The sequence below is a fragment of the Onychomys torridus genome, chromosome 8 (assembly GCF_903995425.1).
Source record: "Onychomys torridus chromosome 8, mOncTor1.1, whole genome shotgun sequence".
NCBI classification, from domain to species: domain Eukaryota; kingdom Metazoa; phylum Chordata; class Mammalia; order Rodentia; family Cricetidae; genus Onychomys; species Onychomys torridus.
This window is the reverse complement of record NC_050450.1, coordinates 91,159,019-91,174,886: the sequence shown is the minus strand read 5'-3', so window position 1 is coordinate 91,174,886 and position 15,868 is coordinate 91,159,019. Positions and strand designations below refer to the sequence as shown.

The following is a 15,868-nucleotide window of genomic DNA, read 5'->3' as shown; positions in this document are numbered from 1 at the left end:
GTACCTTTTCATGAATCAAAGACTCATTTATCCTCACTCTTATTTCTGTCCCAGAATCCTGGAAACAGAAGTGTTTTCCTCCTGAGCTCTCCAGTTGGTAACCTGTGTACCCGAAGAATGTATTCACATCTTATTTCATTGTAATTAAATGTAGTCAAACACATATTCCCAGTGGCCACCATTAGTATAAAGAGGGCAAATGGCAGACCTGGTACCAGAAGGCTTGTCAGGAGTAGAGCGTCTAGGAGGCTAGGAAGATGGCTCACTGGTTAGAGCATAGACTGCTCTTCTGAAGAATAGAGATTTGATGGCGGGTCAGGTCAACCATCCGTAACTCCAGTTCCAGGGATCAATGCTCTCCTCAGGCCTCCACAGGCACCAGATAACACAAGTGATGCACAGATGCACACCGAGGCAAAACATTCATACATACAGAATAAAGAGTACAGATACTAGGTCAGGAGAGGTGGCTCAGCAGTTGAGGGCATATGCTGTCCTTGCAGAGTCCCTGAGAATGTTCTCAGCCTCCACGTCAGGTGGCGGACCCCAGCACCAGCAGCCTGACTGCCTCCTCAGCCCTCGGCAGCTCCCCCACATGCGTGAAGATAAAATTAATTCAATTCTTTTTAAAGGTTCAGAGTCTAGCCAGACATGGTTGGTGCCTGGTAGCTGCTCAGGAAGCTGAGGCAGGAGGACCGCCAGTTTCAAGACCCTTGACCATCTTACTTTTATTTATATTTGTATTTGGTGTGTGTGTGCATAGGCCATGGTGCACATTTGAGGTCACAGGACAACTTGTGGAAGTCAGTTCTCTTTTCTCTACTCTGTGGGTCCCAGAGATCAAACTCAAGTTCTCAGGCTTGGCAGCCCCCAAAAATTGTTTCCTTAAAAAGGTCTGGGAACGTACTGTCAGTAGTGGAGCACTTGTCTGGCATGTGTGAGGCCCTGATTTCGGACTCCAGCACTAAGAGAAAAGCATATTCTGGGCCTGATGCCCAGTGACTCTTCAGTGTATCTAGGATGAGTGCATTTTAAGAACTCTTCTGGCACTGTAACCTTCACAGTTCCAAACTTGCAGGTTGGCACTGGAGAGCTTTGTGGGAAGAGGGCAAAAGCAGAATTAGGCATGGAGCCCTGGCCCTGCCTGACTTGGGAGACTGGCACAGCCTCCTGGGCCGTGGTATACACTTGGGCAACAGGGCAAGCACCATGGTCCCTTCCCTGGGAAAAATACAAACTGCGTCTTGCTCCTGTGGCTCTCAGACATCCTTGAGCCCAAACCAAGAACTGTCCTTACAGATAGAGCCTAGGTTGATCTGGTAGCTCCCCAGTCACCTCTGCCCCTGGATCCCTGCAGGGGATCAGATTGGTGTATGCACCAGGCCTGAAAGAGTGTTGAGTGAACCCTGCCTATGCTCTGTGTGGGCCCTGGGTGTGGCCCTTGCCTTTGCCGTCATCCTTGGCTTCCATACAATGAAGATAGCAGGCGGCCATATGCACTGGAGGCTGAGGTGGAGCTGAGGAAGGAGTTGGGTTGAGGGATGAGTAGAGCCTGGCCTCATTTAGCCCCCCACCCTCCCCACGCACTGCAGGAGAGAGAGAAAGGACAGGTTTTGGGCCTTGGGGTGGGGGGGTATACGGTGAGCCAGCACCCAAAGCCCAGGGCTGGGAAGAACAGCTCGCTACACTCCTGACATGGATTCTGAACTCGGTTTTGTGGACCAGACCCACATAGAAGTGGGGGAGGAGAGAGGAAGCAGCCCTGTCCGTACTTGAGGGAGTGCTGCCCTCAGGCCAGCAAACCTGGAGGCTGTCAGTGAGAGGCTGAGTCATGGTCATGTGGTCCAGGGAAGCCAACTGCAGGAGAAGCTTCTCTTCTGCTGCTGGCTCTAACTGTCTGCCTCTGGGAGGGTGGGGGTCAGCCTGTGTTCCCTGTGCCAGTCTCAGGTCCAGCTGCCATCTGCTGGGTCAGCTTCTCAATGGCCTCCTTGTCATTCTGCCTCCTTGGCTGGGGATGAGTCACTGGGGAGTACACGGGAGGCCACAACCTCAACTTCTCCCCAGGGAGAGCAGCCTGGTGTTTGTCGTGTGTGCATGGGGGTGGGGGCCATGGCTCCTGGCCTGCAGCCCAGCTAGCCACCTAGAGGAAAGAAAGGTCCTGGGTTGGCTGAGTGCCCCACAGTCTCTGAAAGAACTCCAGCTCAAGGTGAACTTTCAACACCAGGTAGAGGCACATTATCTGAGTGGAGTGTAACTCGGGGGCCCGCCATCTTCCTCATTCATTGGCCCAGCTCTTTATCTCTCATACTCGGAGTCATCCTGTCTGAAGGTCTGCAAATGTGCCTTTGGTCCTTTGGTGCCCTTGGCCAGCCAACATGGGTCATCTGGATTTTTGTCTTGCTGTTCTCTATACTAAGATGCAGTCAGGGTTAGGAGCCCTCCAACCACAGAGGACCAGGAATTTCCTTTCATGTCTGCCTGAAGAGCCTAGGGTCCGAAGCCTGCCCAGCTTTGCCACACAGGGCCTGACTGACCAGGGATCCACTTGGGTAGGCTTCAGGTTTTTCACAAGAAAATAAGGAGATTGAAGTAACCCTAAGGTCCGTTTAAGCATACATCTCCTTCTGTTAGATTTGGGGAGTTTTCTAGTTGATTTTCAAACTGCATTTTCTCTGGTAAAAAGGCTAAGAAAGGTGGCTTATTTTAGGCTTTAAGTCAGCTTTTGAAGGTTGAGGGATTTGGGGATGTATGTAGGAAAATGGAGAAAATTACAATAATAGCCTGCCTGGAGACTTTTATTGGGAGTCAGAGCTCCCCATAGACTTTTTTTTTCTTTTTCTTTTTCTTTTTTTTTTTTTTTTTTTTTTGGTTTTTTGAGACAGGGTTTCTCTGTGTAGTTGTGGTGCCTGTCCTGAATCTCACTCTGTAGACCAGGCTGGCCTCGAACTCACAGAGATCTACCTATCTCTGCCTCCCCAGTGCTGAAAACAAAGGCATGAGCCACCATAGACTTCTTAAAGTGACCAAGCCACAGATTGTCCAGTCTAGTCTCGAGAACCAGGCATCCCTGCTGGAGGCTGGAGCTGTTCTGAGTTCAGGGCTAGCCTGCCCTGCAGAGGTGGAGGTGCAAGAATAGATGAACAAAGCCCAGACCTCCTGGTCGGGCTGACCAGGCTTCCATAGCCTTGGGACGGAAGGAGGTGAGCGAGGCCATCCTGGGAAGAAGCCTGGGCCTGGTATTCCTCAGTTCCTTGCTATCTTACTAACTTCCAGGCATGACTGTGCAAAAGGCCAGGGTCCTAAAGGGACCTTCATGTGGTTTGCATGTGTGCCCCAAGAGCAAGTATGAGCCGAATTTAATGGTGTTACGACAGGGAAGACCACATCGGAGAGTAACAGTGTCAAGGTCCACCTGGCAGCCCGCAACAATTATTAAATTGAATATGAATTATATGAATAGTAGGCTTTATAGCATTTATGCACACATGTATTCATACAAGGCCATGCATTTCATGACAGTGTTTTGACCACAATGGGACTGTGTGTAGCGCTGACTCCACAAGTCTTTGTCACCCTGATGATGTCGTAATGCACTCTGTGATATTCACACAGTGCTAAAATCTCCTGGAGACATATTTCTCAAACTGTATCCCCAGCATTAAATGGCATGTGACTGTATATATCTATCCCTTCTGTCAACAAAACCAAACCTTGATTTTCTCCATTGGAAAAAAGCCACTCTAGTGCCCTGTGAAGGCAAGGTGTCCCTGGGGTCTGTGAGGTGATGGGTAGAGGAGGAGATTTCTCACCCTGTCCTGAGGAAACAAAGCTTTCCAAACAACAGAAAGAGGTTTAGTCATTGTAGAGGCAAGAAAAATCCAGTTCCAGTTCCTGTTGTAGTTGTCTGAAGGGGAGAGTGGGACTCTTCTTTAATACACATTTGTATTTGCTCTTTGATGATTTAGTACATATGTATAATGTTTTTTATAATATTCACCCCACTACCCTCTTTTTTACAAATTATTTTTAGGCCAGTGGTGGCAATGGTGGACACACATTTAATCCCAGCACTCAGGAAGCAGAGGCAGGTGGATCTCTGTGAGTTCAAGGCCAGCCTGATCTACAGAGCAAGATCCAGGACAGACAGGGCAACAGAGAAACCCTGTCTCAAAAAACCTAAAATAGTATAATAATAATAATAATAATAATAATAATAATAATAATAATAATAATAAATTATTTATTTTGTGTATTGAATGTTTAGCCTTTGTGTATATATGTGCAGCATATGTGTGCAGTGCCCATGGATGCCAGAAGAGGGCATTGGGTCCCTGGAACTGTAGTTACAAATGTTTGTGAGCTGCCACGTGGGTGCTGGGAACCAAACCCCTGCCCTCTGCAACAGCAGCCAGTGCTCTAACCACTGAGCCATCTGTTCACCCCACTGTCTTATCTCCCTCTCACTCCCCCTCCCCCTGCTCCTTGCTTGTGTATGAGTGTGTGTGTGTGTGTGTTGCACTGAGATTAACTAGGATCGTTTGCACGAGCATGGGTGGGGTTTTTAACTGGAGCATGGACAGTTTACCAGAGGCTACGGCACTGAGAAAATGACCCCCGTCCCTCTGGAGGCCCAGCAGAGGAGCCCGTTACACTGCAGTAGACCAGGGTCCCCAAGTCAAACGCCTGTGAACGTTGTGAGCTTGGCTCCATTACTACTGGGGTGTTTGGAGAACGAGTGCAGTCGGCATAAAGAGCCAAGAACCTTCCAGTGTGCCCCCCCACACACACACGCACATACACACATACATACACACATACATACACACACACACACACACACACACACACACATACACACACACACGCACATACACACATACACACACGCACACACGCACATACACACATACACACACACACGCACATACACACATACACAATACACACACACACATACATACACATACACACACACATACACACACACACATACACACACATACACGCATACACACACATACACACATACACACATACACACACATACACACACACATACACACACACACATACACACACACATACACAATACACACACACACATACACACACACACATACACACACACATACACACACATACACAATACACACACACATACACACACACACATACACACACACACACACATACACACACACACACACATACACATACACACACACACATACACACACACACACATACACACACACACACACATACACACACACACACACACACATACACACACACACACACACACACACACATACACACACACACACACATACACACACACATGTGTTTCCCCTCCAACCTGAGCCTAACCTCTCCGAGGGGTCTGGGCTTTGGAATGACCTGGTCTGTGTTTGGCCCTCAAGGTGAGCACGAGCCTGGGAGATGGCAGTGATGGAGGTGGCCTGCCCAGGCTCTCCTGGCTCAGCGGTTGGGCAACAGAAGGAGCTCGCCAAAGCCAAGGAGAAGACACAGTCGCAAGGGAAGAAGCAGAGCTGCATCTACAAGCTTGAGGCTGTGGAGAAGAGCCCCGTGTTCTGTGGGAAGTGGGAGATCCTGAACGATGTGATTACCAAAGGCACAGCCAAGGAAGGTTCCGAGGGTGGGCCGCCCGCCATCTCCATCATCGCCCAGGCTGAATGTAAGGATCTGGGGCTGCTCTGAGCACAGTGACAAGTGAGTGGGCTTGCAGATGGGTGGCTGGGCGTGAGAGGCCAGCCATGGAGTCCCCATGGAAGAGCAAGGTCAGAGTGAGCACTCTATAAGATTCTCACCAGACCTACCTGTTTGGAGGTCTAGCCCAGAATAAATACATGGGAGCTATAAGAGTGCTAGGGTGGACCATGGGGACCCAGGGAATGGAGGCTGCGCCATTGTGACCTGCACAGGGAACAGCCAAGAGAAAGGAATGCTTAGGGACTCCCTCCGCAGGAGCATCAGGCTGGCCCTTAACCTCGGCTGTAACGTTGAACAGTAGCATCTGGAGGGGCCCAGACAGGAAAGGCCAAGTCTCCTAGGAAACCCCTCTGGCCTATGTACCTTTCACTGCCTTCAGCGAGGGATGGCTCCACCCACTCCCACCCTCTGCCCCCAAAATAAGCACCCTGCTCTTGGGCCTGCTGGGCCAGTCTCTGGGCAGCCAGCCTCTGCAGGTGGGGCCAAGTCTGGCCCTTTCCACTTCTATTCCTGTTACCTTCAGATGATATCGATGGTTGCCTGGGAACAAGAACTCCCAGGAGGGCTAGAAACACCAGTCCTCCACGGTCCTCAGCACCACCTTCCAGCCTAGGAGGTATCCTGGGGTAGAACCTGGAGAGCCTGATAGCCTGTGGCATGGTGGCATTTCTCTCCACGTATCCACCCTCTGCTTCACCTCCTCAAGCCTTCCAGTTGGCTTTTGAGAAGAAAATGAAAATTAAATGAATGCACACATAAACACAAGGGGGCGACGGTGCCCTGTGGTGTGTGGAATGTTCTAGGAAGCTTCTCTGAGGCAGCAACAGGCTCCCAATGACCCCATTTTACACACAGTCCCCTCAACTAGTAAGCGGGGGACACGGTGACCCCCAGTGAGATAAGGTGCTGGCCGGGAGGTGAGCCACCAGACAGACGGTTTGACAGAGAAGGGAAGAGCGGCCATTAGGGCATGTCTGTGAAAGGCTCACTCCTAAATGCTCAACTTGTCTTCATTTTCTCCCCCTGCTAATCTGACCCCTTTTCCTTGACTTAAAGGTGAGAATAGCCAAGAGTTCAGCCCCACCTTTTCAGAGCGCATTTTCATCGCAGGGTCCCAACAGTACAGGTAAGAAAGCAAGCTGCTAGAGCTGGCCAGGGGGGTGTGACACCAGGCCCACCTGCCAGCTGCCTGCCCAGGCCATTCTCACTCACCAGGCCTCTGGCTCCCTGCTTCAGCACCTGGGTTCTGCTCCTGGCAGCCGCCCAGCTTTCCTGGCCCAGCTACTCTCAGCCAAGTCAGCTTTGCAGAAGCTGCCCCTGGCTCCCGTCAACTTGACATTTTATTTTTATTCTCCTCCGAGTCCTTGATCCACCCCTGCTTTCCCATCAGCACAGAGGGTGCCCGGAACAGCAGCTTCCCACTGGTGAATAGCATGGGCACAGTGCAGAGGGGCCACTTTGACCACCCTATGGGGGGACACTCCAGGGGTCTTATTCTAACCCCGGCCCATGGATGGGAGCTAGGCCAGGCTCAGTCTGTCTGCAGGCCCCCTTCTCCAAAGATGAGATTTGATCAGAGTCTATCCCAGACGTAGGTCCCTCTTCCCACCAGGACTTTGGCCTTTGGAAACTGCTAGTTGCTAGGAAGGGGTCTGGGTGGAGGCTGCTGTCCTTCTTAGGGTTTACCGCCCCCTTACATTGCCTCAGGCACTTTTGGCCCAGAGAGTGGGGTTTCTGATGAACTCTTCTTTTGGCTGCCTGAGAAGCTTGCGGGCTCCCATCACACCAGGAGCCCCTTGTCGGGTAGAAAGCGATGCAGGACTATGGCCGAGGCTGCGGCCACTGCCCCCAGCTGTTTCCCTACGGCCCTTGCAAACCCTTTCCTGAAACTAGTTCCTTTCATACCTGACAAGGGTGGGAGCCTGGCAGATCCTTGGTGGCTGCATCAGCCAGAAAGGGCGTCTATTTGGCAGCTTCTCGTGTTCCCATGGCAACTAGGTATCTCCAAGGGGTAAGGGTAGAGATGACAGAAGCAAAGCCACTCTGACCTGTCAGAGCTAAGATGCCTGCCCAAGAATGGCCCTCTCGGATCACTTCACCTGAGGAGCAGCAAGAGAACTGGCCTCGAGAAGGCTGAGGGTCTGCCCCAGCCCACAGCAGCAAGCTTATGGGGCAGCCTGCTAAGGAGCCAGGCGCTAAGACTTACGAGCTGTTCTCATTTAAACCCCATCTCCACCCATGCGACAGGAAACGCTATGCTCGTTTCATAAGTGAGAAAACGTGGTATTCCTTGGGGCTTAGGAGCCTGCCCACACTATCTAAGTACAGAGGTTACCACATGTTGACATTTTGGTCAACAGTGGGCCACGTACACGATAGTGGTCCCATAGGCCCATAGCACCTAGTAATAAAGAGCTGTCCAAGTTTGTGCTAGTATACTCCATGATGCTCACACATACTCACCTAACTCCGCGTTTCTCACATGCGTCCCCTGTCATTAAGCATGCGTGACTGGAATGACAGAGCTGGGGTTTGCACTCCTCACTTTCCTGCACTCAAAATGCGGATCTGCCCCTGTTTTGACAGCCAGTCTGAGAGTCTTGATCAAGTCCCCAACAATGTGGCCCACGCAACTGAAGGCAAAATGGCCCGTGTGTGCCAGAAGGGAAAGCGTCACAGCAAAGCCCGGAAAAAACGTAAGAAGAGGAGGTCGAAGTCACAGGCCCAGGCAGGAGTGGCCTTAGCCAAGCCCCTGCCCCGAACCCCTGAGCAAGAGAGCTGCACCATCCCTGTGCAGGTGAGACCCTCCGCCATTGTCCTGGCCCCTGCTCATGGGTGTTTGGACCGGGACTTGTGACACCTGTATTTTTTCTGCAGGAAGATGAGCCTCCACTTGGCACCCTCTATGCCAGAAATGTCTCCCAGTTCACCAAGCCTCTGAAGGAGCCAGACCTCGGCCACCTGTGCTGTAAGAAACAAGGTGACGGCCCGCGGCCAGTGCTGCCGCGACCAGAACTCCACAAACTGATCAGCCCCTTGCAATGTCTAAACCACGTGTGGAAACTCCACCACCCCCAGGCCATAGGCCCCCCACCCCATTCCACTCACCCTTTCCCCTACAGCAGACTGCCCCATCCTTTCCCATTTCACACTCTGGAGCCCTGGAGACCCTACCCGCTGGAATCCCTCTTCCTGGACAAACTAGCTGGTGTAAGTGGCCAGCAGCCCCTCGCTGGCCCACGCCTAAGCAAACTGGCCTATGGAGACAGTCAGAAGCCCCTACCCGGCCCACACCTGGAGTCCAGCTACCCATCTCGAGGTGTCCAAGAGAAGGTTCCTGTGGAAGAGTACCTGGTGCATGCACTACAAGGCAGTGTGAGCTCAGGCCGGGCCAACAGCCTGGCCAGCCTGGCTAAGACGTGGTCATCAGGGAGCTCCAAGCCTCAGAGACTCAGCCCTGAAACTGAGGACAACGAGGGTGTCCTGCTTACCGAGGTAACTAACCCACTAAACTCCTGTACACAGACCTCCAAGAGCCACCTTCCAGACGAGGGGCCATAGATGGGGGTCTGGGTGGGGCTTGCTGGGGAAGCAAAGTGTCTCTTGAAGCCAGCAGGTCCTGAGGGAGGGTTCCCTCATGGGAGAGTCACTCATGCCCATGGTAATAAATCAGTTTGCTCCCTGGGGACTGAATCAGGGGATTCTGTTACCATGACAGATGCCTAAAACAGTCAACTAGAAAGGTTTGTTTGGGCTGATAGTTCAGTGTTTTGGGCCAGTAGGTTATGGCTGAGCATCTGGTGGAGGAGACTTATGACTTCACATCCCAGAAGCAGAGAGAGATGAAGGGTGTGGACCCAGACATTTGAAGGGCATACCCCAATGGCCTGACTTCCTCCCATTAGGCCACACCTCTTAAAGGCACCACCCATCCAATGGCCACAGAGCGATCTTGGCTTTACCGCATACATGCAGTCCTATGACCCTCCACCTACAGCCTCACTTCCCACAGCCTTTCTAGCTGTCTCTTTTCAGTCTTCCAGGTAGTTTCACTGTTGCTGAATTATGTGTGTTGAATGAAAACATCCTGATGAGCAGAGGAATGCTGCCCCCCTTCCTTCCCCCTTCCGTCCCCCTTCCCTCCCCCACTCTCCTTTAGTTCTCTGCCTGAGTAACTTTGGAACTTGAAGCGTTTTGTTCAACTTGCCAGATTTATTCTATTCACTCTTTATTTATTTAATATTTTTATTTTATAATTAACTGAATTTCACATATCAGCCATAGATTCCCCTGTCCTCCCTCCTCCTTCCCCCAGCACCCCCTCCAATCCACCCCTCATCCCCACCTCCTCCAAGGCAAGGTCTCCCCTGGGGAGTCAGCTCAGCCTGGTAGACTCAGCTGAGGCAGGTCCAGTCCCCTCCTCCCTACACCAAGGCTGAGCAAAGTGTTCCAGCATAGGCCCCAGGCTCCAAAAAGCCAGCCCATGCACCAAGGACAGGTCCTGGCTCCACTGCCTGGGGGCCTCCCAAGCAGTTCAAGCTAATAATCAACAGTCTCAGAGGGCCCGGTCCAGTTCCGTTTGACATTGTCCTTGGCCCCTGCTTCTCCTCTGCCTTCTAGTTACTGAGTTATATTGTCCATTATCAAGGTTGTTGGCAGTTCTGCACACACCCCAGGCAGCCTCTGAAGGTCACCTTTGCCTTCTTGTCCCCCTCAGCCCTCTGGCCTGTCTTCCTTATACCCCCACCTTAGGACTGATAGTACCTTTGGATGTGGCCATTCGGTCCCCAGAGCACCAGTAAGAGCCGCTGGCTGGAGAGACTTCCTCCGTAACCCTCATCCCTCTGCTATCCTGGCTGTTGGAACTGACCCCCTCCCTTTCAACCCTAGAAACTCAAACCAGTGGATTATGAGTACCGAGAAGAGGTCCACTGGGTGACACACCAGCCCCGTTTGGGCAGAGGCTCCTTCGGTGAGGTCCACAGAATGAAGGACAAACAGACAGGCTTCCAGTGTGCTGTCAAAAAGGTATGCCACAACACACTGGCAGGCTCATACCCAAAGCACTTGAGAGGCTGAGGCAAGAGGATAGTCGTGGAGTCTAGGCCAGCCTGGACTGTGGTGTGAGAACCTGTCTAAAAGGTTAAAAAAAAAAAAAAAAGCCAGGCAGTGGAGGCTCATGCCTTTGATCCCAGCACTCAAGAGGCAGAGGCAGGTGGGTCTCTTTGAGTTCGAGACTAGCCTGGTCTACAGAGCGAGTTCCAGGACAGACACCAAAACTACACAGAGAAACCCTGTCTCAAAATAAATAAATGAATGAATAAATAAATAAATAAGTTTTTGAAGAAGTGCATAGTAGGTAGAACTCCAGAGAGCTGAAAGGGAAGCCTGGCAGATCGGCTGTGTTCACTCTTGGCAGTCTGTCAACAACAGTCATGGGGTATCCAGCACTCTGCCTTGATGGTTGGCACCCTAGCTGCCCTCGGGTCAGCTGGAGTTGGAAGAGAGCAGTTTGTCACATGGCCTGGCCCGATTGCTGCCCTTGGTATGTGTATCTGTGAGAGGCAGCACAGGAGCACGCAGTTGGGTCTGGATACAGCCCCAGCCGCTGGAGACGCCAGGGCCTGTAGGGGCAAGTCCAGACCTGGAAGATGCTCCAGTCACAGGAAGTATGTGCTGAACAAAACTGTATGCCACATAGGGGGACTGGCTCAGGTGACTAGAATGGTAACCACCACCTGCCAGGTGTCTCCTGAGAGGAGGCGAGGCATTGGAAGTTAAACCTGCCTCCCATGGCCAAGTCCTGTGAGACTGGCAGACGGCTTGTGGAAACGAGGCCCAGCCGGACATTAAGGAGCTGGGCTGGTGACAAAATCAGGTCCAAATCCAAATTTGTCATAGACTGTAGCTTTGAAGAGAGGATGGGAGAATCCTTGTCCTAAGGTCTCGATGGGCAGCAGAAAGCTCGAGTCACCTCCCCTGTGGCTTGCCCACAGCCACCCAGGCAGCCCCAGAACTCGAGGCTTCCCTGCCTGTTGCATTGTCCCAGCCCAGGTGGGAGTGGGCAGCTGCGCATCCACAGATCTCAGTAGTATCAGCCCTACTCCTCAGCATCTGTCCTCAAACCCTGCCTTGGCAGTCCCCTCTCTATTGGAAGCTCGCTTGTCCCTAACCAAAAAGACTAAGGACCTGAATTTATGTGAATCATTTGGGGGGATTTGGGCTGAGGTGGGTTGTGATTTTGTTTTGAGGGGTTTTGTTTTGTGGGGAGCTGCCCACCGGGTGAAATAACTGGCTTATATCAGACACCCTGATCCCCAGAAGGAAAGAGACCAGGAAATAAGGCCGCCCAAACCCAGCATATTCTGGGCATCTTGCCATTTCCGTCATGGCCGCCCTTGTCTTTGGGAATGACTCCAGCTGGGATGTGAGTAAGCCTGATCTCCTGGGTTCATACTTTGCCCAGGCTGTGGTAGATGTCGAATTTGAACCTCAGGGTAGTGGAATAAGAGAATTTGTATGTTTTACCTCCGATTCCATACAGACTGTGTGAGGTGACCATGTGCCATCATCCTCACCCTCAGGACACACTGAGGTCTTGCCAGCATGGGTCATCTTCCACTTGGATGGCAGGGCCACGTGCCTAACCTCTTTAGCTGCAGCTCCCTCCCCAGTCTACCAGAGAAGGCTCAGCTGTCCCTTCCAAGAGGCAGTGGGAGGTGGGTGAGAGTGTGAAGTGTCCTAGAGATGGACGCCCAGCGCTGGGAGCTTAGTCACCAGCTCCTCAGCTGTCCCTCTGCTGAGGTCCTCTCAGGCCCGGGCAACAAGGTAAACAACCTTGATACATTTCTCTTGTCCTGGGTCCAGGGCAGCTGGAAAAGCTCCAGGCAGAAGGCCTGGACTTCCCGGGGCTCTGGCTGTCCACATTCAGAGCTCCTCCCTCCCTCCTCCAGCTAGCAGTGGGGCAAACAGCCCATCCTTTGTCCCAGGCCCGCAGTTTGTCCTGCACAATTTTCAGCTCTAAGACCACATGAGGGCTAAGTCCCCTGAGCTGGGAAATACAGATCATCTTAGGGCATTTGCCTAGCAAGAATGTGGCCCTGGGTTCATGATACTACATACACAAAAGTTCCCTGAGTTCCCTGGCAAAGGCATGGTGAGTAGAGACTGGAGACACCGTCTGGGAATCAGAGCTCAGGCTGCCTGTACCCTTTTAAAGTGCTCCTGGGAAGGATCCTAGACATGAGAAGTTACATAATACCAACAACCCCTTGCTCTTCTTTCTAGAACATCTGTGGGCTTAGGTCATATGCTTATTGGCCACAGATCTAGCCCTTAATATGAGGTTTTGTTTTGTTTTTAATCTTTTATGGATTTTTAATTAACCACTTTATGACATGTTTTTGTGTTTGTATGTGGGCACACATGTCATGGGGCAGACATGGAGGTCGGAGAGCAACTTGGGGTGGTCGGTTCTCTCCTCCACCCTGTAGATGGAACTTGGGGTTGGCAGGAAGCCAACACCTTTACCTGCAGAGCCGTCTCACCGGCCCCTTTCATCTTTGAGTTGGAAATAAACGCAGCCTCACCATCAGTGAAGCCAAATGACAGCAAAGTGTCCCTGTTCCCCACTCCTGTCCTCAGAAATGCCATCTGCCATCCATCTTTTTAGACTATTTGGCTGTTTCTTTTATGAAAATTAGATCCAATCCTAGAGATTCCACACTGACCCCCACTCCCACCCCACCCCACCCCAGTGGAATACATCCTAGGCAGGATTTCTCCTTGGTCTACATAGAACAGTCAGGCTTTTTAAGCAACCAATATGTAAGTTCTCCCTGGCAGAGGATGGACTTACAGGATCCTCAGATTCTTGGAATTTGATCCAGAGTGTGTGTGAGGGCATGGACACAGTCTGATGGCAAAGGAACCATATCACTCGGCAGATTCTCAAAGGACACTTGCCATCTGCCCTCAACAAGGGTGAAGAACTGTTTGTTTAAGACATCTGGCCCAACCATAGAATTCTGGGAGCCTCCCTTTGGCTCCGTCACCGAACTGGAATAGTGTGGCATTGGCCAAATCAAACCAGCTGTCCTGGAGCACCTGCTCCATGCGAGACACTGTGCAGAGACGGGACAGAGCTAAGGAACCCAGAAAAACTAGTGTTTGAAGCCTTATTCGTATGTATGTGAGGGTCCCACACGTGTGTGTGGAGGCCAGAAGACAGCTTCTGGGACTTGGTTCTCTCCTTTCACTTTAAGGCAGAATTACTGTGTGTGTGTGTGTGTGTGTGTGTGTGTGTGTGTGTGTGTGTGTGTGTGTTGTGTATGGTATATCTATGTGGTGTGTGTGTGTGTGTGTGTGTGTGTGTGTGTTGTGTATGGTATATCTATCTATGTGGTGTGTGTGTGGTATGTGTGTATGTGCTGTGTATATATGTGTGTATGTGGTGTGTATATATATGTGTATATATGGTGTGTGTATATGGTGTGTGTGTATGTGATATGTGTGTATATGTGGTATGTGAGAGGGGATGTGTGTATGTGTGTGGTGTGTTTATGTATGTGTATGGTGTGTGTGTGTGTGGTGTATCTATGTGGTATGTGTGTGTATATATGTGTATATGGTATGTATATATGTGTGTGTATATGTAGTATGTGAGAAGGGGTGTGTGTGTGTGTGTGTGTGGTGTATCTATGTGGTATGTGTGTGTATATATTTGTGTGTGTGGTATGTGTGTATATATGTGTGTATGTGGTGTATATATGTGTGTATGTGGTATGTATATGTGTGTGTATGGGATGTGTGTGTATATGTGGTATGTGAGGGGATGTGTGTATGTGTGTGGTGTGTTCAAATATGTGTATGGTGTGTGTGTGTGATTATCTATGTGTATATATGTGTGTGTGTTGTGTATATATATGTGTGTATGTGGTGCGTATATATGTGTGTGTATGTGGTGTATGTATGTGGTGTGTATATGTAGTATGTGAGAAGGGATGTGTGTGTGGTGTGTGTGTATATGTGTGAGTGTGTGTGGTGTCAGGATTGAACCAGGGCCTCACACTTGCTAGCCAAGTCCATCCCAGTGAACTACATTCCCAGTCTCTCTAGCTTCCAGCCAGTTCTCCCTTCACACTGAAGGAGTGCTGGGTCACAGATGTGCAACACCACATTGGCCTCTGATGTGGGTTTCAGAGATCAAATCCAGATCGTCATGCCGGCTCTGATGGCGTTTTCCCCTGCTGAGCCATCTTCCCAGCCTCACTAGAGTTTTAACAAACCCAGGCTTTTACGTAGTGTACTGTTGAAGTGAGCCCTTGTTTAAGAGCAAGGATAAAGAGGGGCTGTGTGGAAAAGGATGAGGAAACGGGGACCCTGATTCCTTAGGCATCTTTGTGTCTCATTCTGTGTTAATCATTTTCCCATAGTTTATATCCCTGAGATCTTCAGAACTTGGGGAGTTCCTTGGACCCCCTTTTTAGTGACAGAAAAGCAGATTTTGTATGCTAAAGAAAATAAGGAGTTTTGAGGAAGGAAAAGTCTCCGGGCTTGGGCTGTGGCACCAAAGTGAAGTGGCTTCTGTACCTGGCTGTCAATGGTGTCCTCATGTCTCCCTGGAGATACTGCTTCTGAATATATGTGAATATGGCCAGGAGTCAAGGCTGAGCCTGGAAAATTATTCCAGCAGTACAGCAGCTGGCAGCTCTGGGATCAGGCCTCCCCAACCAATATCTTGGTAGTGGTACTCTGTTCTCAGTGACTCTGGATGAGTTCTTCATGCTGACCTCAGCTTCCCCATCAGTGAAATGGGAATGATGACCTACCCCTTCATAGACTGTTGTATAAAAACAGTGCTGAACAGTGCCTGGTGTATGTTAGTGGATCTTAAATGTTAGTTCCCACCCACAGCCCATCACGGCCCAGCACTCTCTTTGAGCTTGAGAGCACTGAAGTTGAGTGGAGAGGTGGTTTGGGTAGTGTCTGGCCATAGGGGTGGGGAGCTTTCCCCTTCTGACTTCATGGGATGGCCCTTGTACCCTGCTTCTTCCAGCTCACCAAGACTGCAGAATCACCTTGTTTTGAGATTTCCCATCCCATCAGCTTTGGTGTGTGTTGGAAATGGTTCAAC

The 15,868-nt window shown here is 50.8% G+C and overlaps 1 protein-coding gene across 1 annotated transcript in view; it reads left to right on the top strand.

The window, feature by feature from the left end:
• Positions 1-15,868, top strand: part of Map3k14 (mitogen-activated protein kinase kinase kinase 14) — a 45,468-nt gene that overhangs the window by 17,380 nt on the left and 12,220 nt on the right. Inside the window, exons 2-6 of the mRNA XM_036196433.1 lie at positions 5,424-5,698; positions 6,790-6,859; positions 8,320-8,530; positions 8,611-9,228; positions 10,624-10,761. Coding sequence (XP_036052326.1) covers positions 5,443-5,698; positions 6,790-6,859; positions 8,320-8,530; positions 8,611-9,228; positions 10,624-10,761 — 1,293 coding nt within the window. The 5' untranslated portion in view covers positions 5,424-5,442. The remainder of the gene's footprint in view (positions 1-5,423; positions 5,699-6,789; positions 6,860-8,319; positions 8,531-8,610; positions 9,229-10,623; positions 10,762-15,868) is intronic.